General features: G+C 40.4%; 1 protein-coding gene across 1 annotated transcript; it reads left to right on the forward strand.

Moving 5' to 3' along the window:
* The first annotated feature begins 1,229 nt into the window (after positions 1-1,229).
* Positions 1,230-23,869, forward strand: LOC110943353 (putative F-box protein At1g47790). Its single transcript, XM_022185105.2, has 2 exons — positions 1,230-2,238; positions 23,550-23,869. The coding sequence occupies exons 1-2, from the start codon at positions 1,230-1,232 to the stop codon at positions 23,867-23,869; spliced, it is 1,329 nt and encodes a 442-aa protein (XP_022040797.2).
* Positions 23,870-27,674: the final 3,805 nt, after the last annotated feature.

Raw genomic sequence — 27,674 nt, forward strand, 5'->3', positions numbered from 1 at the left:
CTGTTGATAGTTGTTTTATCATATACGAGTACAAAACAAGGTGTATGAACTTACAATTTCACGGAACGGTGCAACAAAGGATCGATAGTCCGTTGGATGACCTGTGTTCTTCCGATTATCCCTATCTGTGCATTACGATCGTTTTGCCCTAATTTAGACTGGAATACAAATGTGCAATCGGTGATTATGTTGTTAATGCACTGATATATACTAATTTTCATGATGAATACATGATGAATTATAAGATCGAGATGATGAATTTTGGGGGATTTGGAGTGTGACGTGAACTGAGCTGATGAATTGTGTAGAGATTGGATCTGAGATGATGAATGGATGTGAATTGAATATAAATGATGGTTTAATCTGATGTTTGAAGTCCAGGAGGAGGAGAGGCAGCTGATTTAATTTTTATTATGTATTTACAATAATGCCATGTGTTCACATTGGTTCTCGCGGTTCTCGCAATAAAGGTGGTTCTCGCATGAACCCTACCCTATATGGAGATTGATGTAAAATTTAGAAGTATATATAGTGATTTGTGGAGATTGATGTAAAATTTAGAAGTATATATAGTGAGTTTGTGAGTTAGCCATGTGCGGAGATCATCGGGCCTGAACTGGACTAGACTAGTTAGAGTTAGACGTTATCGGAGTAGACCGGTTGCAATTAGACACGTTAGGCCGAACCTGAATTACCTCAAAAACTCAAGCCAACACCAACTCACCATGGCATGGACAATGCCTTAGGGGGGTAGGGGTGGTCATCACTCATCACTCACTCACAACTTCTAATCAAGTTCCGTCATGTTATCAAGCATTATTCAATCACTAGGGATGAATTTTAGTGGAAATGCCCATCACTCACTACCACACTCAACAATTTTCCTCACAACCAACAATTTCCCTCACTACCCAACACCTTATAACGTGTGATATATTCAACGCGTTTTCATTTTGACGCGTTATTAAGTTGAGTGGCGGTGATGTGAAAAATTGTATAACGCATTATACATCATCACGGGGTAACAAGCTTCCACCAAAGGTCCCCCTTAGAATGGATGGTGGTGGGCTTCACTTTACTTAGCAACAGGACCTATATGGGCTTGACCGATGTTAAGAACCCAATAATAAAATAATCAAAATCCAAAACAGCTAAAACCCTGCAACTTTTCCTCTCTCCGTAGTCTATAGACCTGCTATTCCGCAAAAAAAAAAAAAAAAAAAAAAAAAATGGAAACCCTAGAAGACGAACAACCGGATGATCGATCGGCGCAGAAAGCCAAAATTTCATTCCCTGAGGAACTCATCGAAGATATCCTTTCCAGAATCCCCGTGAAATCCATCCTCCGATTCAAATCTGTCTCTAAACCATGGCTCTCTCTCATCTCCGCTCCATCATTCCACAAACTCCACTCCACCGTTGCCCCTCGTACCACCGCTTTATTTTTTACCGCTCACGATTCATCCACAGGCACACGATACTTCTTCTCCGGTGCTAATGACGGTGGACCAGTCGCTAATCTTATGAAACTCGACAACACTGTCTTCGACGCAGCCCATAGATCTGCCGAACATTTGAAGGGGTTAGTATGTTTTACTTCCCGGGATACTCTTTGTGGTAAACTGTATGCTTTTGTTTTTAACCCTACCACACACAAGTTTTTCAAACTCCCTGATCCTCCTGTTCCCTTACGGAATTACACTGATGAAAAAAAGGGTGATTATTACTTGTTTGGGTTCAATGAACTAAGTAATGAACACAAGGTTTTGTACATTGATGTTGAATTGTTTAAATCTACTACAATTGAGATTATGATTTTCTCCTTCTCAAGTTACTCATGGAGAAAGATCAATGTGGATCTTCCTGATGGTGTGACTGCTTGGCGTTGGTGGTTTGGCAACAAAAATAGTGTTTGTGTCAATAGCACCATACATCTGTTGCTTCGAAATCCACTTCAAATTTTGGCATTTGATTTAACAACAGAGATGTTTTCTGTTGTTAACATACATCCAGAGGGGGCTCCCGAAACTATATCAACAACCATATCTCCGTTTGCACAGCTGGTAAAAATCAATGGCTTATTAGGTGTAGCTTGTTACGATCCCTGGACCGTGAATGGAAGAAACAGAATGGACATTTGGATGTTGCAAGATTATCAGAATCGAGTTTGGGTCGGAGAAACCATTTGGTTCGCTTCCAAGTCTCAGATCCATTATGGTTACCCGTTTGATTCTATCAGTATGGACGAGATTATCTTTAGCCCAAGGGTGTTGTCTGAGAATTTGATCAGCGTACCCATCTATAACATGAAGAGTAGATGTTTTAAATCAATTGAACTCACTCTTGGTCATCGATTTCTATCCCAAAAATCGGTGAGGGTGGAGGAAATCAAGTGTTATGTTGAAAGCCTCATTCCCTTACAGAACTAGCTTGCATTTATTTCTGGAATTCAGGTTTACATTTTGTTGCTATCTTGTTAATGAACATGTACTTTTAAAGTTTCTGCTGCTATGTTAAATAGTATTCGGAATCTTGTATCCCTATGCAAATTTTGCTGTGTGAAATGCTAACAATGTGCTTTACAAGATCAACACAAGTTGTTCCCTATATGCATCGTGTATTTGAGTCGAGAGATCATAGGCTTATTTATCTCAGTTTATCAGATTCATACACGACACGGCGTGAGCTCAAATGCCATATGCTCATGTATGACAGTCTCATATATATATATATATATATAGGTGGCAATTTTGGGGTTTAATAAAGCTACTAAGGGAATATGTCAAACAGGTAAAAAATCGTCTGAAAGTATACGGTGTTGAATCCAATTTCTAATTTTCTTTTAATAAAAAAAATTATGATTGGGGGTAAATTACATTTCTAGTTTTCTTTTATTAAAAAAAATAGATTATTATTGGGGGGTAAATTGCATAAGTTAGCAACTAATTTACAAAAGTATTTTGTTTTAGTCGTTGTAGTTATTATTGTTTGTTATCATCGTTAAAAGTGTATGTGCCATATGTCGTATCATGGCCATTAAAGGTATGCTTTTATGTTTTTATTACACGATTTTGGTCATGAAAGCATGTCTTCTGCCTCGTCACATGTATGTTTCACATAATTTATCTGGAGGTGGTTACTAGGTGAGGTGAGAAATGAATGGGTCGGCTTCTGGGTTAGTTTTAGTACCGTTCGAAGCCAAAACTTTTTATTTGACCCGTTTGATGTTATAGATTTGGGTCCACATCAGCAGCTTGCCGCACCTATTTACGTTTGTTTGCCTTGATCCCAGGATATTTCTTGTTTGTTTGTGTACCTTGATCACAGGATGTTTCTTTTATTTTCTTTTTTCTTTTCCAGTTTCATGCATTCTATTATTTTTGCCGTCTAAGTCTAGGTTTAGGAAAGAAATGGAGATCATGGGTTTTTTATTCAATGGAATGAAAAAGGGGGCACTTGCGGCTACCCAAGCTTCACGCATGCAACTACCCAAGCTTTACTAACGCCCCTTGGAGCAGAGCAGTGTGCAGGACGTGAATGAGAGTTAAAAGTGCAAGGTGGCCTGGGGCGTGACTCCATTACACTTAAAGACTTAGAACCAAATCTACAACATTTGACATGTTACAGATTAATCATAAACTAAATCGATCCATTGGCTAGTAAAAGTGTTAAAAAAATACTCAATAAATATAGTTGCAGCTATAATCATAAACATTTTTATCATTTTAGAAAAGTTTTAATCCAAACTAATGATTTTAAGAAGTTAAAACAATAAAAGTTGTCAAAACCGAACCGTTAAACCAATAAAAATAAGACCTTCGGCTAAGAACTTCCGTGAATAGGCTATAAGGAAGTTTGGAAGCAGATGTTTATATGGTGTAAAATTCATGGGTTGCAATATCAGTTATGCAAAAGATCCATGATGTTGCACTTTCTTTTATTTCCAGTTTCATGCATTCTGTTTTTTCATCTAGGTCTAAGTTTAGGGAAAGATATGGAGATCAAGAGTTAGGTTAGTGAGTCAACTATTTGCTTCCACAAAATGCCTTGCAGGTTTTTAATTATTCAAGGTTCAATGGAGTGAAATTATAGAAAGACTTTTATGTTTGTTCAACGTTTGAATTAATATTTTTAGCCTTTGCTAGCGTGTTCTTGGCACATCGAGTGCTGAACTAAGGCATCGCTGTTCTATTTGGTGGTGTGTTTGTAGCCAGGAATTAGGCATGTAGCCCCATTGTTGGTTGGGTGGTGTAATTGTGTCCCAATTATTGACTATTTGATTTGAACAGGTAGTGTTAGAACCAAATCTACAACATTTGGCAAGTTACTGATTAAGCATAAACCAAAAATCGATCCATTAAGTAGTAAATGGATTAACATTGCGACATCTAATAGTTAGGGTAACAAATCATGTATTAGGTATATTATGACACGGGTACAAATGGTTCAGGTGACTTGCCAAAGGATTTTTTTTGTCCATTTTATAATTTTGCAAGAAAATTACGTATTAAATATGTTTATAAAATATATTGTTTGAATAAAATTCTATATATTTCAATTAAACGAGTTAAGAGATTGGCAAACATTCTCATTTGAGCTACTTTTTTCATCAGTCAGTTTCATATGTATCCTTCTAAAAGTTCTTTATCTCAAATACACCATTTCAAAGTTTTATCCATCATATTGATCTTTTTCAAAATACTACAAGTATCATGTATGGATGGCAAAAATACTCAAGCTCGACGGGTATACGCGAAACACGACACAAATGGGATAGGTATACCCGATACCCGACGAGTATTGGGCCGGGTATGGTATTAACCCTTGTCTATTAGTGATTTATTTTAGTATGTTTATAATGTGAAAAAATAAATTTTCTTTTAGTATATGTATTTGATAATAGTATTTATATTTTGTATGTTGTAAAGTATATACATATAAAGTATATGTATTTGATAATATTATTTATATTTTGTATCTTGTAAAGTATATACTGTCACACCCCAACCGATGGCGGAAACATCGGGGCGCGACACTGAGCGAAACAGATTGTCCAGAAGTTTCCATAACAACTAAAATTACCAATTATTTAAAGCATCATGTCCCATACCATGACATAAAATATAACATAATTATTACAGATAAAATCCAGTCAAATTGTTCTGTTCCGACAACTCAGGTTTTCAAATACAGACAATTGTTTATTTGTTTCTAGACCTTTCCTAGCCTCGATTTCACAGCAAGCCAAGCATATAAACATCCTAAGCACCTGTTACGTACGTAAAAGTAAAAGTCAATACACATAGTGTAAAGGTGAGCATACAAGTTTAATAGATATAATAGAGTTCGAAATCGTTACGCATAACCAGCACGTACACAGTGTAAAATGAGGCATATTAGTTATCGACATGAACCTATCGATACCAATGACTGCGGGTTGACTGCCCAAGCTAGTTCGTAATACACACTCACCACTATGAGCCATGTAACAAATTGTCCTTAACAACCCCTGAGTGAACAGGTGCTGAGTCCAAACTATAGTACTATCGTTACTAAGGCAGGTAGACAACATTCCATGTGTAAACATAACAAACAAGCATTCATTAAGTCGCGTATAACATGCGGTAACGGTTAGCGTTTAAAGTATTGCGTAGTGTGTTCGATGTGATTTAGAATAAGTAACGTATGTAATACCCAAAAGTGCGTAAAGCAAAAAGGGATCGAGTATACTCACAGCGATTGATGGATTGAAGGGAGCGCTAGAGAGTAAAGTTAGCCTAATCAGAACGATAGCATAACGATGAGCGGCGCGTAAAACAAAACAAAGTGTCAGTGGATCGACAGCAATCCGATCGGGTGGTAATCCGATCGGGTGGCCGATCGATCGGGTGACAATCCGTTCGGACGATCATCCAATTGGGTGACCATGCGATTGGATTGTTACCTCGTTTGGAAAGGATGTGTTTGTGTATGATGGCTTGTCTTTTGAAGTTTTCGTTGTAGCATTTTGAAAACAGAGAAGTATCTTTACCTTTCAGGTCGGTCGATCGGGCGTTAGTCCGATCGAACGGCGATCCGATTGGTGAGGCTTCTCAAGTTGAGAACAAGTTCACCGCAGGACGGTCACTCGATCGGATGACAATCCGATCGGGTGGCAATCCTTGTGCATTGAACATGTTGAAAATTGTTTAAGTGTTGAAGTCAGAACATTACATGGTCGAGTGGCAATCCGATCGGGTGGTAACTCGATCGGACGGCAATCCGTTCAATGTTCCAGTCCTCAAGATTTTGAAATAAAAGTTAAGTGTTAAGTGTGGGTCCCAAGGTTCAATCCGATTGGGTGGCAGTCCGGTCGGGTTGCAAACCGATCGGACAGTAATCCGATCGGACAACAGTCCGTCCCAGATGACCTGATCACCTTCTTCCTTGGTTGTTTTGATAGTTTGTCATTTTCTCGAGATGAATTGATAACGTATTGAACAACAGAAACCTCGTCCAGACTTAGTAACCTAACCACCCTAGTCCGACTAGTTAACTCTCCGAGACGGTGTTCTATGTTTAACCCGAAATCGGTATTCTCGGGGATAGAATCCAGATCTTGAACCAACACTTCAACAAGAAGGGGTAGAAGATCAGAACAAGCTCCGATTCTATCGGTTTTGAGTGCGTTGAGTGTAAAAGAGTTGAAAGAAAGTTGGAAAACCATCTTTCAATCCTTTTCACCATGAATATGTTCAGATCTATGAGTGATCTTTGTTTATTTATGTGGAAATCGTTCAGATCTAAGTTGTTCTTGGTGGATTGAAGCCAAAACATGAAGTTCATAAGAACACCATGATGACATCATCCTAGAACACCTCAAATCTAGTGATTTCATAGTTAAAAGTTAAGATTCAAAAGATAGAAAGGTGTAGGAGTGCGTGTAGATCAAGAAAGTACAAGATTTAAGTGGAAAACTTACAAGAATCGCGAGAAATCTGAAGAAAAGCGAGCTGGAGCGAGTAGGGCAGAGAGAGAGCTGTCAACATCAAATGACGTTGACTATGGGGTATTTATAGGGTTTCCATAAAAGGAAAGGGGCATAAATGGTTGGTCGATCAGGTGGCAACCCGATCGGGCGACAGCGCGATCGAGTGGCACCTCGATCGGGTGGCAGCTCGATCGGCTGGCCACTCGACTGGAGTGAACGGCGCGATGAGTTTTGCAATTTCGATTCGCGTGTTGGGCGTTGCGATGCGATAGAGTTTCCTTGTAACACCCCGTGTTTTCCAAAAGTCAAAGTCAAAGTCAAGTGTTGACTGTTATTGGAATTAAAGATTAATAAAGATTAATTTCATTTTAGTTTCATTTTGATTTTCGTATTATTTGGAGTAAGTGTTGTATAATCAAACTAATCGACCGATAATCGAACTGTGAATCAACGACCGACTGTGAATGATAGGAAGTAACAATGCAATAAAGCTAGTCAATCAATAATCAAGCTAATCAAATCAATCATCAAACTCAAGTGTGGGGATTTTAGTACTTTTATACGTGTGTGTGTGCCTTATGTGTTACTTGTGCATGTTTACTTTTATGTTAAGTGTGTGGTGAATCAATCAAATCAATCAAGAATCGAAGGTGAATCAAACTCAATCGAAATCGAATCCAAATCGTGGTGTAAGGATGCTTGTATGTTAGATATAGTAGTTGGAACTAAAAGTAATTTGATTAGGAATTCTATCATTCTCAAATCACCATTCATCGAACTCGAAATATCACAAATCGTCGCGAAACACTCAAAACAAGGCAAGCCGTTCGAACAGGGCAACCTGATCGAACAGGCTAGCCGATCGAACAGGGCAACCTGATCGAACGGGCTAGCCGATCGAACAGACTGTTCGATCGGACAGCTGCTCGATCAGGGATGCTGTTCGATCAGCTGACCTTTCCTCTTTTGGAAGCCTATAAATAGGGCTGTCCTTGTCAAGCTTTCCACTTTTGGAAAAGCTCTGACCGACCAGCCCCTTCTTCTCACTAAATCCCAGATTTCTCTCAAACCGGTAAGTATTTCGCTCTAATCTTTGTACGTTTTTGTTCATTAATCGATTCTCCATCTTTCTATCTTTCAAAATCTGAATTTCATCCATGAAATCACCAAGATCTAGGTGTTCTTGAGTGATGTCATCATGGTGTTCTTGGTGTTCATCAAGAACTTCATGTTTGTGACTTCATTCAACCATGAACAAGCTAGATCTAACCGATTTCCACATAAATAACCTAAAATCTTCCAAAGATCTTAACATTTCACGGTGGAAAAGGATTGGAAGATGGGTTTCATCTATCTTTCAACTCTTTTACACTCAAAAAGGGTGAAAACGAGACTTGAACCGATTTACAAATCAATCTAAACAAACACATGGTTCAAGATTCGGGTTCTACCTAGAGATATACCGATTCCGGGTTAAACGTTAAACTTAGGTTCCAAACCGTCTCTGACCGAGTTTGGGTGATTCCTGCTCGAGTCAGTAGGCTAAGAGGGGACTTCAGTTTTGTGGTTCAACCCGTAGTCAAAACATCTCTAAAACATCAACAATTAACGGGAATAACCAAGTGTTAAGTGATGGGTTAACCGAATCGAGAAGCTGGCCGAACGGCTAGGCTGTTCAATCGAACAGCCCAACCGAACGACTATGTCAGCCGATCGGCTAGGCTAACCGATCGACTAGCACTTAGACCCACCAACCCACTAAAGTGTAGTATTGACGAGGTACTGTTCGATCGACTACGCCACTCGATTGTAATCATTACTGCTCGAATCATGAGATACTATACTTTAAACACTTAGACTTTTCAAAACATTGGAATGTCACCCGATCGAACATGCCAACCGATCGAGTGACATATTTGCAAACAATGAAGTGCTAACCGATCGGTTGGGCTAACCGATCGAACAGCTGTTCGATCGGCCAACTTGAAAGATAGTACAAGCCATCATACACAAACACATCCTTCACATCAAAGGAAGAAACAATCCACTTGAAGGAACCAGCCGATCGAGCCAGCCGGCCGATCGAACGGATGTTCGAACGGACTTTCAAACCAATCGAACAGCCCACTCGATCGAACTGCTGTCCGATCGAATGGCCTACTCGATCCAAGTACATTGTTTACTTTTTCCGCGTTACTCATCGTTGTGTTATCGAACTATTCAGGCTAACCTATTCTCAGTGCTCCCTTCAATCCACAACCAATCACTGTGAGTATACTCGATCCCTTTTTGCTTTCAGCACTTTTGGGTGTTACATACGTAATCTATCAAATTCACAATCAACACAAACTATTTGAACGCTAACCTATTTGTATGTATTACTTGTCTAAATGATTGCTGTTTATTATGTTTACACGTGGAATGCTATCTACCTGCTTTAGCAACGTAGTACTATAGTTTGGACTCAGCACCCGTTCCCACGGGGGTTGCTAAGGACAATTACTTGCATGGATTACGGTGGTAATCATGTATTGCGAACTGTCTCGGACAGTCAACTCGAAGTCGTTGGTATCGATGGTCCCATGTTGATAATTTACATGCATCGTTTTCCCTTGTGTACGTGCTTGGTTATGCGTAAACTATTCGAACTCTATATGCTATATCAAACTTGTGTACTCACCTTTACATTATATGTATTGACTTTTATTTTAACGTATGTGACAGGTGTTTAAGCTACTAGCGTGCTAGGGAAGCGAGGCAATAATAAGATTCTAGGAGCCTGTGACCTTAGGACAGTGTCCACGTACCTGCTCCAGGGCCATAATTATCTGTAGATCTTGTACTGGCACCTGTAGTCAGTAAGATTTACGGATAGCCGTCTAGAAGTCTTAAAACAATATTTAAATTCAGTCTGTAATAATTAAGAATTTGAGTTGTCGGAACAGTTCCCATATTGTTTAGTTGATTTCTATGATAACTTGTTATTATTTGGGACACGGTATGGGACGTGTTATATAACTGAATTGTATGATAGTTGTTGTGGAAACTTCTGAACAATCTGTTTCGCTCAGTGCCGCGCCCCGATGATTCCGCCATCGGTTGGGGTGTGACAGATTGGTATCAGAGCCATAACTATAGGGAATTAGGTTAGACACGATCTAGTCCGGATCGCTGTCTTCGAGACCTAGACTATAGTTAGGAACCAAGAGACCAAGTTTATGTGCTTATTTTATGTTGTGTTGTTCCCTTCTATTCTATCATTACATCCGAACTCCGAGCCAAATTTCGTAATTTGGACGGGATTAGGAGTGAAACCCGCAAATTCCTGCCTAAATTACAAATTTTGCCAATTATTTTGTACGATTTCTATCAACAAACGGGGGAGAATTATACCAAATTAGGGCTGAAACCCGTAATTTGATGAAAACTTTCCTCTAAATTTTCTTAAAACAAGGAAGAAATTGCTGAGCTAGGGGTGAAACCCTAACCTTGGCAGTTATTCCAACTCTATTTTATCTCGCCAAGGCAATTGACGGACTCCAATGACCTGAACTCACGAGTATGGCCTAGAATGCGCATGCATAATGCCCAAGAACCGAGGCAGAAACATGTCCTCTAGAGTCGAAAGTGACGACAAGTCAACTGTGAATAGTTAAATTGCCATGGTTAGTCAAAGTCTAGTAGCCGCAGACAATCCATTTTCCGATTTTAAGTGTTGCTTCGTTGATTTTATGTGATTTACCTGTTTACGAGTTTTAAGATTCGTTGGTTGCTCCATTTATTATCAATCTGCGTGACCTTTGTTGCTATTCTATCTCGATTCAAATCCCTGTTGATGTGATCTAAACGAAACCAGTGTGCTATGCTACGCTATACGACTAAGTTAGACGATACAATGTGATGCTATCCGATACGCAAAACGAACGACACCCGACTTATGGTTATAGGTTTCTGTTTTCTGACAGCCTCTGTGATAAAATGCGTGCGTGTTTAGGAAATTAAGTGCTCTAATTGCTTAATTGCTTATGTGCCCTAATTGCTTCTGTGCTTATGTGCTCTAATTGCTTCTGTGCTTATGTGCCTCTATGATTATGTGCTTATGTGATTATATGTGTTACGTGACGAGAGATACGACGTGATTCTAAGCTTTAGAGATCTAAGAACGTGCGAGACTCGAATTCGTTGTGTTGAGCCTGTGACGATGTCTATTGCAGACCATGTCGTCATCTGGACAACCTAGATCACACTCGCGTCTTACCCGCCAGGAGAAAAGAGATCGACGTCTGGCTGCTATCATCTCTAAGACTGTGGCAAAAGCCGTCAGTGATGTGTTCGAGAACGCAAGCAAGTCATCTGAGGAATCCCGAACCCTCACGCCCAAAGACTCCAACAAAGCTACTTTTAGCTTCAAACAATTCAAGGCATGTGGGCCAAAAGAGTTTACTGGTGAAGATGGCCCTACGGCTCTGTTTCATTGGTTTGACTCGGTAGAAGTCACCCTTCGTCAAAGCGGATGCCCAGATCACCTCCGTACTCTCAATGCTACCGGTGTCTTCCAGTCGCGAGCTTTGGACTGGTGGACCGCAGAAAGAAACAAGTGCGGAAACGACGCTGCATACGAGCTGACGTGGAAGGAATTGAAAGCGATCATGATGGACGAGTTCTGTCCTCCCCACGAACGCCAAAAGTTGGAGGATGAGTTCTGGAGTATCAAGCAAAAGGAGGGAGACAATGCTGGTCTCACCGCCCGTTTCAAGCAATTGAGTATCATATGTCCCGACCAGGTCAAGACTTCTGACATGACCATCAAGAAATACATCCGTGCTCTTCCGGATTGTGTCGCAGATTTTGTTCACGCTGCCAAACCCGCAACGATCGAGGAAACCTACCTACTCGCTGCCGAGATTAACGACAAGCGAGTTAAGGCTGGTGTCTGGGATAAGCCATCCAAGTCGTTGCATCAAGTTACTGCCACATCAACCGACAACCCTACTGCTCAAGCCTCCAAGTCTTCGAGAAGAAGAAAGAAGAACAAAAGTTGCGCTGCCGCAACCAATGCTGCTCCACTACAGTCTGTACCAGCCCAGCAGCAACAGCCACAGCGTTCAGCGCCAGTGATCAATGCGCCGCCAGCGAAGCGTGCGTACACCGGCCCCCACCCACTCTGTGCTACATGTTCTTATCATCACCCGGTGGGTGTGGCCTGCCGATTCTGTGCCCACTGCAACGTTTACGGGCATTTCACTGCAAGTTGCCGCTATGGTCCCCGCCAAACGCAAGCTCAAGCCGCTGTCAACCAAGCTCTACTCCCTGCTCCTCAAGCTCCTCAAGCTGCACAGGCCCCGGCAAACAATGTTCGGACCTGCTTTGCATGTGGTGACCCTAACCACCTCGCAAACCGGTGCCCGAACAGGGTGGTGAAACAAGAAGCTCAACAACCCCAGCAACAACAACAACAGCCTCAACAACAAGCCGCTCACGCCAGAACCTTCAACATCAACGCACGTCAGGCTCAAGCTGACAACAACGTGGTCAATGGTACGTTCCTCGTGAATGGTATATATGCATCATGTTTGTTTGATACTGGAGCCGATAACTGCTTTGTGTCCTTTGAATTTGAGAAGCTTCTTAGACGTAAGCGCTCTTATCTTTCGACACCCTTCGAAGTAGAAGTCGCTACCGGAAGAACCATTGCTGTCAATTCCGTGCTCCGTGATTGTACTCTCGAGCTCAACAGCCATATCTTCCCGATTAATCTCATTCCAATGCAACTCGGAAGTTTCGATGTCATAGTAGGCATGGACTTTCTTCGTGAAAACCGTGCTGAAGTTGTGTGTGCCGATAAAATGATTCGTTTTGTGTTAGCTAGTGGTGATATTCTATGTGTGTACGGTGAAACTACTGCGAAAGATCTCAAGCTCATGTCCTGTCTCCAAGCTCGCAAATATCTCCGCAAGGAATATCGAGCCTTCTTGGCCAACATTGTTGTAGCTGAGACGGACAAGAAAAAGAAAGTTGAAGTCAAGGATGTCCCCGTTGTCCGAGAATTTCCTCAGGTGTTCCCTGATGATCTTCCTGGATTACCTCCTAGTCGTGATATCGACTTTCGAATCGACCTTATTCCAGGAGCTAACCCAGTGGCCAAAGCTCCGTATCGACTCGCTCCATCTGAGATGCGAGAACTCTCAAACCAACTCCAAGAGTTACTTGAAAAAGGCTTCATTCGCCCGAGCACTTCTCCATGGGGCGCACCAGTCCTTTTCGTCAAAAAGAAGGACGGGTCGTTCCGAATGTGCATCGATTACCGGGAATTGAACAAGCTGACCATCAAGAACCGATACCCCTTACCAAGAATCGATGATCTGTTTGACCAACTACAAGGTGCTCAGTGCTTCTCCAAGATTGATCTACGTTCAGGCTATCATCAGTTGCGGATTCAAGAGGAAGACATACCCAAAACCGCTTTTCGAACCCGATACGGCCACTACGAATTTGTTGTCATGCCTTTTGGTTTGACCAACGCACCCGCGGTCTTTATGGATCTGATGAATCGCGTGTGTAAACCCTTCCTAGACCGTTTCGTCATCGTGTTTATCGACGATGTCTTGATCTACTCCAGATCGAGGGCCGAACATGCGCAGCATTTACGGTTGGTTCTCGAGTTACTTCAGGGAAATCAACTTTACGCCAAATTCTCCAAGTGTGAATTCTGGCTAGAGGAGGTTCAATTTCTGGGTCACATTGTGAATAGTCAGGGCATACACGTTGATCCCGCGAAGATCGAGGCAGTTAAAGGTTGGATTACGCCAAAGAATCCGTCGGAAGTTCGCTCTTTTCTCGGATTAGCTGGTTACTACCGGCGATTCATCGAAGGATTCTCAAAGATTGCTGTACCGCTTACCTCCCTTACTCATAAAGACAAGCCTTTTGTGTGGGGAACCGCGCAGGAGACTGCTTTCCAAACCCTCAAACACATGCTGTGCCATGCACCAGTTCTTACACTGCCGGACGGAAGCGATGACTTCGTTGTCTATTGTGATGCTTCAAACCTTGGACTTGGCTGTGTACTCATGCAACGAGACCAGGTTATAGCTTACGCATCTCGACAGCTCAAAATCCACGAGAAGAACTATACAACCCATGACCTCGAGCTAGGCGCAGTTGTCTTTGCCTTAAAGATTTGGCGACACTACCTGTATGGTACAAGGTGTACGATCTTCACCGATCACAAGAGCCTACAACATATCTTTAACCAGAGAGAACTCAATATGCGTCAACGCCGATGGGTAGAACTTCTCAACGATTACGACTGTGAGATCCGTTATCACCCAGGCAAGGCGAATGTAGTTGCAGACGCCCTCAGCAGAAAGAATTACGTGATAGGTGTTCGAAACATCCAGGCTCAGTATAACCTCGAAGCTCTCATCCGCGAAGCACAACACGCTTGCTTTAACGAGCGTACGTTGAAGAAAGAACGAATCTATCACGATGGAACTCAGCTCGTGAGCAAAGCCAACGGGATATTCTATTATCTGGACCGAATCTGGGTTCCGAGGAGGACAGATTTGCGAAAGATCATCATGAACGAAGCCCACAAATCCCGATATTCCATCCATCCCGGTGCGGACAAGATGTACCAGGACCTTCGCTACAAGTACTGGTGGCCTGGGATGAAAAGGGATATTGCTCTATATGTTGGTAGCTGTTTAACTTGTGCAAGAGTCAAGGCTGAACACCAAAGACCTTCAGGCTTACTCGAACAACCGCCGATACCCGTATGGAAGTGGGAAAGTATAGCTATGGATTTCATAACTAAGCTTCCAACCACGCCATCAGGTCACGACAGTATTTGGGTTATAGTCGACCGTCTAACCAAATCAGCCCACTTTTTGCCAATACGAGAAGACTACAAGGTGGCCAAACTAGCCCAAATCTACACCGACGAGATCATTAAGAATCATGGTACGCCTCGAGACATCATTTCAGATCGCGATGCTCGGTTTACATCGAGATTGTGGGAAACTTTTCAAGCAGCTCTTGGTACGACGCTGAATTTGAGTACCGCATTCCACCCGCAAACCGACGGGCAGACTGAAAGAACGATACGTACTATTGAAGACATGCTCCGTGCGTGTGTTATCGATTTTGGTGGTAGTTGGAGCAAACACCTACCGTTGGTCGAATTTTCATACAATAATAGCTATCACTCCAGCATCAAAATGGCACCTTTCGAAGCCTTGTATGGTAGGAGATGTCGCTCGCCTATTGTATGGCACGAGGTCGGTCATTCACAATTGACTGGGCCCGAGATACTGCAAGAAACGACTGATAAAATCCACCAAATAAGGGAAAACTTGGTAAAGGCCCGGGACAGACAAAAGATGTACGCCGATAAACGACGCAGGCCCCGCGAATTTGCAGTTGGCGACTACGTGCTCCTAAAGGTATCACCTTGGAAGGGAGTAGTCCGATTCGGCAAAAGAGGGAAACTTGCGCCTCGATTTGTTGGACCTTTTAAGATTCTGGAAAGGATCGGTAAAGTTGCCTATAAACTCGAATTACCGGAGGAACTCAGCAATGTCCACCCGACTTTCCATATCTCAAACCTTCGAAAATGCGTTGCCGACCACGACGCAATAATACCACTCGACGATCTTCAGGTCAATGAAACGCTACACTTCGTGGAAAAGCCTGTCGAAATCATGGACCGACAGACCAAGCAACTCAGACGCTCTCGCATTCCTATTGTAAAAGTACGATGGGAAGGCAAACGAGGCGCAGAGTTCACTTGGGAACTCGAAAGTGACATGAAGGCCAAGTACCCGCAATTGTTCAGATAGATCTGAAGCATCAAATAGGTAAAATCACACGGCGATGTACGGTTCTCGGCCTAATTTCGGGACGAAATTCCCTAAAGGAGGGGAGACTGTAACACCCCGTGTTTTCCAAAAGTCAAAGTCAAAGTCAAGTGTTGACTGTTATTGGAATTAAAGATTAATAAAGATTAATTTCATTTTAGTTTCATTTTGATTTTCGTATTATTTGGAGTAAGTGTTGTATAATCAAACTAATCGACCGATAATCGAACTGTGAATCAACGACCGACTGTGAATGATAGGAAGTAACAATGCAATAAAGCTAGTCAATCAATAATCAAGCTAATCAAATCAATCATCAAACTCAAGTGTGGGGATTTTAGTACTTTTATACGTGTGTGTGTGCCTTATGTGTTACTTGTGCATGTTTACTTTTATGTTAAGTGTGTGGTGAATCAATCAAATCAATCAAGAATCGAAGGTGAATCAAACTCAATCGAAATCGAATCCAAATCGTGGTGTAAGGATGCTTGTATGTTAGATATAGTAGTTGGAACTAAAAGTAATTTGATTAGGAATTCTATCATTCTCAAATCACCATTCATCGAACTCGAAATATCACAAATCGTCGCGAAACACTCAAAACAAGGCAAGCCGTTCGAACAGGGCAACCTGATCGAACAGGCTAGCCGATCGAACAGGGCAACCTGATCGAACGGGCTAGCCGATCGAACAGACTGTTCGATCGGACAGCTGCTCGATCAGGGATGCTGTTCGATCAGCTGACCTTTCCTCTTTTGGAAGCCTATAAATAGGGCTGTCCTTGTCAAGCTTTCCACTTTTGGAAAAGCTCTGACCGACCAGCCCCTTCTTCTCACTAAATCCCAGATTTCTCTCAAACCGGTAAGTATTTCGCTCTAATCTTTGTACGTTTTTGTTCATTAATCGATTCTCCATCTTTCTATCTTTCAAAATCTGAATTTCATCCATGAAATCACCAAGATCTAGGTGTTCTTGAGTGATGTCATCATGGTGTTCTTGGTGTTCATCAAGAACTTCATGTTTGTGACTTCATTCAACCATGAACAAGCTAGATCTAACCGATTTCCACATAAATAACCTAAAATCTTCCAAAGATCTTAACATTTCACGGTGGAAAAGGAATGGAAGATGGGTTTCATCTATCTTTCAACTCTTTTACACTCAAAAAGGGTGAAAACGAGACTTGAACCGATTTACAAATCAATCTAAACAAACACATGGTTCAAGATTCGGGTTCTACCTAGAGATATACCGATTCCGGGTTAAACGTTAAACTTAGGTTCCAAACCGTCTCTGACCGAGTTTGGGTGATTCCTGCTCGAGTCAGTAGGCTAAGAGGGGACTTCAGTTTTGTGGTTCAACCCGTAGTCAAAACATCTCTAAAACATCAACAATTAACGGGAATAACCAAGTGTTAAGTGATGGGTTAACCGAATCGAGAAGCTGGCCGAACGGCTAGGCTGTTCAATCGAACAGCCCAACCGAACGACTATGTCAGCCGATCGGCTAGGCTAACCGATCGACTAGCACTTAGACCCACCAACCCACTAAAGTGTAGTATTGACGAGGTACTGTTCGATCGACTACGCCACTCGATTGTAATCATTACTGCTCGAATCATGAGATACTATACTTTAAACACTTAGACTTTTCAAAACATTGGAATGTCACCCGATCGAACATGCCAACCGATCGAGTGACATATTTGCAAACAATGAAGTGCTAACCGATCGGTTGGGCTAACCGATCGAACAGCTGTTCGATCGGCCAACTTGAAAGATAGTACAAGCCATCATACACAAACACATCCTTCACATCAAAGGAAGAAACAATCCACTTGAAGGAACCAGCCGATCGAGCCAGCCGGCCGATCGAACGGATGTTCGAACGGACTTTCAAACCAATCGAACAGCCCACTCGATCGAACTGCTGTCCGATCGAATGGCCTACTCGATCCAAGTACATTGTTTACTTTTTCCGCGTTACTCATCGTTGTGTTATCGAACTATTCAGGCTAACCTATTCTCAGTGCTCCCTTCAATCCACAACCAATCACTGTGAGTATACTCGATCCCTTTTTGCTTTCAGCACTTTTGGGTGTTACATACGTAATCTATCAAATTCACAATCAACACAAACTATTTGAACGCTAACCTATTTGTATGTATTACTTGTCTAAATGATTGCTGTTTATTATGTTTACACGTGGAATGCTATCTACCTGCTTTAGCAACGTAGTACTATAGTTTGGACTCAGCACCCGTTCCCACGGGGGTTGCTAAGGACAATTACTTGCATGGATTACGGTGGTAATCATGTATTGCGAACTGTCTCGGACAGTCAACTCGAAGTCGTTGGTATCGATGGTCCCATGTTGATAATTTACATGCATCGTTTTCCCTTGTGTACGTGCTTGGTTATGCGTAAACTATTCGAACTCTATATGCTATATCAAACTTGTGTACTCACCTTTACATTATATGTATTGACTTTTATTTTAACGTATGTGACAGGTGTTTAAGCTACTAGCGTGCTAGGGAAGCGAGGCAATAATAAGATTCTAGGAGCCTGTGACCTTAGGACAGTGTCCACGTACCTGCTCCAGGGCCATAATTATCTGTAGATCTTGTACTGGCACCTGTAGTCAGTAAGATTTACGGATAGCCGTCTAGAAGTCTTAAAACAATATTTAAATTCAGTCTGTAATAATTAAGAATTTGAGTTGTCGGAACAGTTCCCATATTGTTTAGTTGATTTCTATGATAACTTGTTATTATTTGGGACACGGTATGGGACGTGTTATATAACTGAATTGTATGATAGTTGTTGTGGAAACTTCTGAACAATCTGTTTCGCTCAGTGCCGCGCCCCGATGATTCCGCCATCGGTTGGGGTGTGACATTCCTATTCAAATTACTTTTAATCCCAACTACTATATCAACATACAATCATCCTAATTTAAGTTGCGTTTAGCGTTTGCGATTTGATTGCGATTGAGTTTCGATTGCGTTTCGATTAATCACCACAATCATAACATAAATAAACATGCACAAGTAACACATAAAGCACATACACACGTAAAACAATATCCAAAACGCGTAATTCGAGTTGCGAGCACGATTGCGATAAGCGATAAAGCGATAAAACATGCGATAAATAGCGATTAAACCTCGATTATTAATAGATACTCCACATACTACAGCTAACGTAAAAGCATAAAAAAACTATCTACAAGTCAAAGAAGTCAAAACAGGAATTGAGCAAGGTGTGATAGATCGCAATTAGCAATCTTGTCTCCCTTTGACTTCAATCTTGACTTTGACTTATTTATCTCAGTTTCTCCGCACTAGTTGTTTTGGTACAATTTACGCTTTCCTTTTTAACCCTGCTACGCATAAGTTTTTCAAACTTCCTGATCCTCCGGTTTCTTTACCCAATTACACTGTTGAAGAGGATGGTACATGTTACTTGTTTGGGTTTGATGAATTAACTAATGAACACAAGGTCTTGTACATCAATGTTGAATTGATTGAACCTACTAAAATTGAGATTATGATTTTCTCCTTCTCAAATTACTCATGGAGAATGATCAATGTGGATCTTCCTGATGGTGTGACTGCTTGGCGTTGGTGGTTTGGCACCAAAAATAGTGTTGCTTCGAGATCCACTTCAAATTCTGGCATTTGATTTAACAACAGAGATGTTTTCCATTGTTAACATGCATCCAGAGCCGGCTCCCAAAACTACAATAACATCCATATGTCCGAATGCACAGTTCGTAAAAATCAATGGCTTATTAGGTGTAGCTTGTTACGATCCCTGGATCGTGAACGGAAGAAAGAAAATGGACTTTTGGATGTTGCAAGATTATTAGAATCGAGTTTGGGTCAGAGAAACCATTTCGTTCGCTTCCAAGTATCAGATCCATTATGGGGCATGTGGCCCTTACCCGTTTGATTCTATCACCATGGACGAGATTATCTTTAGCCCAACGGTGTTGTCTGAGAATTTGATCAGTGTTCCCATCTTTAACATGAAGACTAGATGTTTTAAATCAATTGAACTCACTCTTGGTCATCGATTTCTATCCCCAAAATCGGTGAGTGTGGAGGAAATCAAGTGTTATGTTAAAAGCCTCATTCCCTTACAGAACTAGCATGCATTCATTTCTGGAATTCAGTTTTACATTTTGTTGCTATCTTGTTAATGAACATGTACTTGTAAAGTTTCTTGTATCCCTATGCAAATTTTGCTGTGTGAAATGCTAACAATGTGCTTTACAAGATCAACACAAGTTGTTCCCTATTTGCATCGTGTATTTGAGTCGAGAGATCATAGGCTTTGCTTATTTATCTCAGTTTATCATACACGACACGGCGTGAGCTCAAACGCCATATGCTCATGTATGACAGTCTCGTATATATAGTGGCAATTTTGGGGTTTAATAAAGCTACTAAGGGAATATGTCAAACAGGTAAAAAATTGTCTGAAAGTATATTGTGTTGAATCCAATTTCTAATTTTCTTTTAATAAAAAACATTATTATTTGGGGTAAATTGCATTTCTAATTTTCTATAATAAAAAAATAGATTATTATTGGAGGGTAAATTGCATAAATTAGCAACTAATTTACAAAAGTATGTTTTTTTAGTCGTTGTAGTTATTATTGTTTGGTATCATTGTTAAAAGTGTATGTGCCAGATGTCCTATCATGGCCATTAAAGGTATGCTTTTATGTTATTATTACACGATTTTGGTCATGAAAACATGTCTTATGCCTTGTCACATGTATGTTTCACATAATTTATCTGGAGGTGGTTACTAGGTGAGGTGAGAAATGAATGGGTCGGCTTCTGGGTTAGTGTTAGTACCGTTCGAAATGGTTGGGGGATCCACAAACCAATTTTTTGTTATTTTTTAAAGCAATATGATTAGGAGGATCTAAGCATAAAAAGAAAAATCGGGGTGATTTTCAACCCATTTGACGAGTTTTCGTTCAGCCAAAACTTTTTATTTGACCCATTTGATGTTATAGCTTTGGGTCAACATAAGCAGCTTGCCGCACCTATTTACGTTTGTTTGCCTTGATCCCAGGATGTTTCCTTCATCATAGGATGTTTCTTGTTTGTTTGTGTGCCTTGATCACTCGATGTTTCTTTTATTTTCTTTTTTCTTTTCCAGTTTCATGCATTCTATTATTTTTGCCGTCTAAGTTTAGGTTTAGGAAAGATATGGAGATCATGGATTTTTAATTTAAAGCTCAATGGAATGAAAAAGGGGGCACTTGCGGCTACCCAAGCTTCACGCATGCACCTACCCAAGCTTTACTAACGCCCCTTGGAGCAGTGTGCAGGATGTGAATGAGAGTTAAAAGTGCAAGGTGGCCTGGGGCGTGACTCCATTACACTTAAAGACTTAGAACCAAATCTACAACATATGACATGTTACAGATTAATCATAAACTAAATCGATCCATTGGCTAGTAAAAGTGTTAAAAAAAAAAAATACTCAATAAATATAGTTGTAGCTATAAGGAAGTTTGGAAGCAGATGTTTATATGGTGTAAAATTCATGGGTTGCAACATCAGTTATGCAAAAGATCCCATGATGTTGCACTTTCCTTTATTTCCAGTTAGCATTCTGTTTTTTCATCTAGGTCTTAGTTTAGGGAAAGATATGGAGATCATGAGTTAGGTTAGTGAGTGGAGGTAAACGACGGCACCAGTTAGAGTGGTGGAAACTCTTACTGTGGAGGGGAGGAGAGGAAGAGGCAGACCCAAACTGACATGGGAAGAGCAGATTAGGCATGATTTACTAGAGTTGCATCTTTCCGAGGACATGGTCCTAGATAGGACTTCATGGAGGCGTAGGATTAGGGTTAAGGACTTCTAGAGGATATTGCAGTAAGGTCTTAGGGGTATTTTAGGGACGTAGGTTTTTCTTATTCTTTAAGTGACTTTACCAGCGATTGACTTCTTATGTTTATGCCGAAATGAGGTTGTATGCTATTATACATGATTTACATTATACTGTGTGACTATGATCACTTTCTTGGTATAAGTGACTTCTTTTTTTTTTTCTATATTATATTTGTCTATATTCTTTGACTTGATGTGTTGGTATGTTGTTCGTCTTGGAGCCGAGGGTCTCTTCTGGAAGCAGCCTCTCTATCCCTAGGGATAGAGGCAAGGTCTGTCTACATCCCACCCTCCCCAGACCCTATAAGTAGCTTTGCTATTTGTGGAATTTACTGGGTATGGTTGTTGTTGTTGTTGTTGTTGAGTTAGGTTAGTGAGTCAACTATTTGCTTCCACAAAATGCCTTGCAGGTTTTTTATTATTCAAGGTTCAACGAAATGAAATTATAAGAAAGACTTTTATGTTTGTTCAACGTTTGAATTAATATTTTTAGCCTTTGCTAGCGTGTTCTTGGCACATCGAGTGCAGAACTAAGGCATCCCTGTCTATTTGGTGGTTTGTTTGTAGCTAGCAATTAGGCATGTAGCCTCATTGTTGGTTGGGTGGTGTAATTGTATCCCAATTATTGACTATTTCATTTGAACAAGTAGTGTTAGAACCAAATCTACAACGTTTGACGAGTTACTGATTAAGCATAAACCAAAAATCGATCCATTATTGTGTCAAACTGGCATATTATGACATGGGTTCAAATGGTTCAGGTGACTTGCCAAAGGATTTTTTTGTCCATCTTATAATTTTGCAAGAAATTACGTATTACATATGTTTATAAAATATATTATTTAAATAAAAATCTATATGCATCATTCTAAAAGTTCTTTATCTCAAATACACCCTTTCAAGGTTTTATAATATCATATTGATCTTTTTCAAAACTAGTGGAATTCTGCCGCTCAACGCGGCGGGAATTCGGTTTCAGCTGTTATTGGTTTGGTTGTTATGGTATCGACTTTGGCACTTGTTTGACGTCAATTGAAAATCATAAAAACAAATACCGGTACCGATTTTGATGATACTCGATACATGTAGATACATGTACTGATGTGGGTATAGGTTCGGTTTGTTACAGTACCAAAATGGTATTGACAATCGGTGTAAGTTACGATTCTAAAAAAGTGTCTACTTTGAATACCATTCCATTTCAACATAGTTGATACCTAAACATCAAGATGATAGATTTTAGACATCTACGTATTCAATTTTAGAAAAAAAAAGGTTAACTAACACAAGTTATTAACAAAAATTCTAATTAAATAATAATGAAATGAATTAAAAAAACATATATATTATGTAAAGTCTATTGGTGAAATTCACAATTTAAAAAGAAAACTAATATCATATAATAGAAAAATGAGTAAATTACAAGTTTTGTCCTTTATGTTTACGTCAAATTACAGGCGGTGCCCTTTGTCTTTAAAATTAACGGGTTTTGTACTTAATGTTTCAAAATCTTGCACGGTATGTCCTTTGAGCCTAACCCAGTTTATTTTTTTGATTAAATCTGGTCATGTGCCTTGCACATGAGGTCATTTTTGTCATTTTATCTTTCCAGGGACTAGTATGTAAATAATTAATATTCAAGGATAATTTTGTAAAAAAAACATATAAATAAAAAAATATAAAACTGAAACTCACTCTCTCTCTCTCTCCCTTCTCTCTCTCTCTCTCTAAACGCATCTCTCTCTCTAAACTCATATCACTCTTTCTGTCGCTCTCTCATACACACTCGTCGTTAAAATGAAGGCGGCGGATTCCAAAACCGCCTCACACTCGTCATTAAAATTAAGGCGGCGGGGGTTATCGGCGGCAGGAACCTCAGAGAAGTTCTAGCTCTGGTGAAGGAGCTTCTAGAAGGTGTAAAAGATGAAGGGAAGATGATGCAGTTTGTTAGTTATCAGGTGAGAAGACCGTCGGGAAAAGTTAAAGGGGTTTTGAGTTTTTCGTATGAGTTTGGAGAGAAGTTTACCGGTAAACTGGAAGAACCGGTGATGGCGTATCCACCAGGTTCGCGTTGTAAATTTGTGGAATGTTGGTTGAGATCAGACGTTTATGAAGCGATTTAGCCCTAAATTTTGTTTGAAATTTGTGTTAGGGATCTTGTGTGGTTATTGAAATGATTTAGATTCTGTTTTAGTGTAACTGTGAAGAAGGAATTTGAAAGGAACAAGCAAAATATAAAGTCTCTTGATGTATATAGTGTTCATGAATTTATGCAGTTTGTAGTTAGTTGCCTCACAAAATACACAGTTGTAGCATTAATTCCATTTTTTATCAGATTCTAGGTAAATATTGTTCCTTCTGTATTCGATTTGTGTTGTTACTGTTGTTTGATTGTTATTTGAATCAGAAGCTTCAGTTAGATTAGTGTAAGATAAAAGTAAGAGCATCTATTTGGTTTTCCGTTGTTAATGGGGGAGAAGTGATGAGAGAGAGAGAGAGAGGATGAGAGAGAGGAGAGAGAGAGTTTTTATATTTTTTTATTTTTGAGTGTTTTACAAATTGTCCCTGAATAATAATTTATTGCAAAATAGCCCCTGAAAGATAAAATGACAAAGATGCCCTCATGTGCAAGTCACATGACCATATTTAACAAAAAAAGTCTAACTGGGTTAGGGCTAAAGGATATAACGTGCAGGATTTTGAAACGTTAAGGACAAAACTCGTCAAATTTAAAGGCAAGGGACACCGCCTGCAATTTGGTACAAACATAAAGGACAAAACTTGTAATTTACTCTAGAAAAATACTATACCTAATTAGGCAAATAAAGAAAAATTAACAGTTTTTACACCATCATTCAATCCCCCTGCAAAACCCCCCAATCTCCCAAATTTGTACACCATCCACCGTTCCACCGTCGGCCCAAAAATCACTCCCACATCTCCTCCAATGGTCTCCATCTCTGAAGTGACGTTAAGAACTGAAGATCCAAAAAGTGGCCGGATTCTGAATCACCACGATTAGACCTAGAATAACTTGGAAGTTCTGAACCTGCACAACTTAACAAACCGTTAGGCTGGTCGCAGAGGTGGGACGACCACTCTGCGACCACCCTCCGGTGTGAGGATAAGTATTTGCTAGAGAGAGAAAGCAGAGAGAGAGTAAGGACGAAGGTTCGGAAAATCGTACTTGTGGTGTAATTGATGGAGGTATTTATACTAGTTGACTTTGATGACGTCATTCAGTGGGACGCACTTTGGGATGTGCATCCATTATTGTGGTGAGGAGGACGGACCTTAAGATGTGCGTTCCTTTTGTTGCGGTCCGGCCTCTTGAGGGAGGTCCGGACTCGGTTATGCATCTACAGGTCCCCCAGTTTATCAAGTTAAGTCTGGACTTGATAAAGTTTTTGTTTTGTCGTCCGAAACCGATGACGTGGCGTAAGTTTTGTACTAGTGACATGGCGTCTGTGAGATTTGAATCAAGTGATGTGGAGCATGTCAGTTAGTCACCGTCGCGTTCCCTTAGCGTTCCCTCCTTGGGAATCATAATTGGCTTCCGGAAGTGCCATTTGATTGGATGGGTGTCAGTCCAGCTGTCTTCCATCACCCTTCCCTTTTTATAAAGAGGGTAACAGTTTCACTTTTTAACTTTCTTCCTCTCAAATCTCTACTTCTTTTTATCCTCTTTTTACTGTGATTCTTTCAGTTCTGATGATCATATTATCACATAAGGTGCGCTTTCGTCTTCTTCCTTCTTTAGACCATGGCTCCGGGGAAAGAGAAATTATATGCAAAGCTTCAGCGTCTTAACGCAGAAGCAGTTAGATAAGTTTATTAGGGAATACCAGATTCTGGCTTTTTTAAACCCGAAACTTCCGGCACAAAACAAGGCTGTTTATCCCTTCTTAGCCGGGAAGTTTCCTTTTTACACGCGTGTTTGCAATTTTGCAAACTACCGTGTTCCATTTACGACATTTTTGATAAAAGTTCTCTGGTTTTTCCGAGTCCACCTCTATCAGATCAACCCTTTCTGTTGGTGCACTGAATGTCTGTTAACTACGTCTTAATCGAGTCTTAGGTCTAGATAGGTTAGATTAAGATTGGAATCAAGAAAAGTGGGTTATTCATGTAATTCCGCTTGAAATGACATGTTAGTCATTTCAAGCGAAATCAGGTAACATTGAGATTCCGCTCCAAAATGTAAATGGTGATTCCGCTCGAGTGTAAACATAGGTATTCCACTTGAACTTGACATGTAGTTTCAAGCGGAATCAGTCGGTCTATAAATAAGTAAGTGTTCAAGTCACTTGTAACAGTTGGAGCGGAATCAGGTCATTGTGTGTGAGTCGAAGTGCTGCCAAAATCTTGTCAGAAACACGTGTAAAAGGCTCGCAATCAGTAATAGAAAGAAAGTTAGAAGGATACAAGCTGTTTTGACGTTGTTTACTTTGATACCGCCTTAGTAAATGATGATGAACTGCCTTTACTGACTGTTTAGGGTCACGGAACCGATCCAACAAGTGGTATCAGAGCTCAGGACGAGGAGTTCATATCATTACAGCATGAAATCATCGGATTTTCACTCTTCTACCCTTTCTTTTCTGATTTGAAGATATTTCAGCGGTTAAAATGGCCTGAATTTGACATATATCAAACAAAACATTGTGTTAACTAATCACTGAGAGAATTGGACTCTAAATCAATCAAAATCAGTTAAAACAAACAGATTCCGCTTGAAAAGTTAATCGAACGGTGATGTCATCTTTTGATTCCGCTTGAAACATTTCAAGCGAAACCCCTTAAAATCCTTATTCCGCTTGAGAATTACATCTGATTTCGCTCGAAAGTCTTATTCCGCTTGAAATAGTGTGTTATTTCAAGCGAAATCAGATCAAGTCATATTCCGCTTGAAAGTTTGGTTCTTATTCCGCTCGAAAGCTGATCTCGCTTGAAAATTTCTTGTGATTCCACTTGAAGCTGATTCCGCTTCAAACTAATTTCGCTTGAAATTTCTGATTTTCAAAACTTAAAAATTTTCTAAGTGTTTGCTGATTTTTCAGGTACGTGCAAGATGGATGATCTATTCATGAATCTGTTTAGCGATATGTATGCCTTTGCTGGAAACTCTGGAGATGATACTTCTTCTAGCAACACCAATGAGAACACGCCAAATACAAAGAAAAGCTTATCGGATGCCTTGAGTGTGGAAAGTGCTTTCGGAACTTATAACAAACCCCCGAAGCTGATGGCTATCGAAGAGTACAGTCGGTGGGCAAAGATGTTTGAAGAATGGTTGAAGGCCTTTGCTTATCCCAGCTGGAAGAGTCTAAAGAATGAATACGTTGATGGAGGCAAAACTGGTGAAAGCTTGACATCAACTGATGAAATAGAATCGTTTGTTGCTGAGCAAAAATGCATCGCGTTGCTGTTTCAGTCTGTTCGAGAAGATATAATATCCTTGATCGAGTACAAAAGTTCTAAAGATCTCTGGGAAAAGTTGAAAGTTAAATGTTTGGGAAGTGCAGAAATAGTGAAAAACAAAAAGAAACTTCTAAGAAAAGAGTTTGATTTATTTAGTTGTTTAAAGAATGAATCAGTTTGTAAAATGATTGAGAGGTTTGGGCACCTGAAGCTGGAACTGGCGAGACATGAAATTTTCTATTCTCAAGAAGAGCTAGTCGACAAATTGTTTGACTCGTTGCCAGATGAGATGGATTGGCAATACTATGCCTTGATGTTGAAGAATACGATCAGGTCTGAACAGCTCACAGTGGATTTTTTGATTGAGAGACTAGAGAGTCACGAGCTGGAGTTAAGGAAAACACACAAAGTCAATCACTCATCATACCAGCAGAACTTGGATTTGTATTATCCAAAAAGCATGATGCCAAAGAATACATCTCCCAAGACAGCTTTTTCTGCTGAAAA

This window comes from Helianthus annuus, chromosome 5 (assembly GCF_002127325.2).
Source record: "Helianthus annuus cultivar XRQ/B chromosome 5, HanXRQr2.0-SUNRISE, whole genome shotgun sequence".
NCBI lineage: Eukaryota > Viridiplantae > Streptophyta > Magnoliopsida > Asterales > Asteraceae > Helianthus > Helianthus annuus.

What these genes read in the sequence shown, in the direction of transcription:
- LOC110943353 (XM_022185105.2), top strand. Translation starts at nt 1,230, where the DNA reads ATGGAAACCCTAGAAGACGAACAACCGGATGATCGATCGGCGCAGAAA. An exon ending in TTACCCGTTTGATTCTATCA is followed by an intron (nt 2,239 to 23,549) that starts GTATGGACGAGA and finishes GTTAAAATGAAG; the next exon opens with GCGGCGGATTCCAAAACCGC.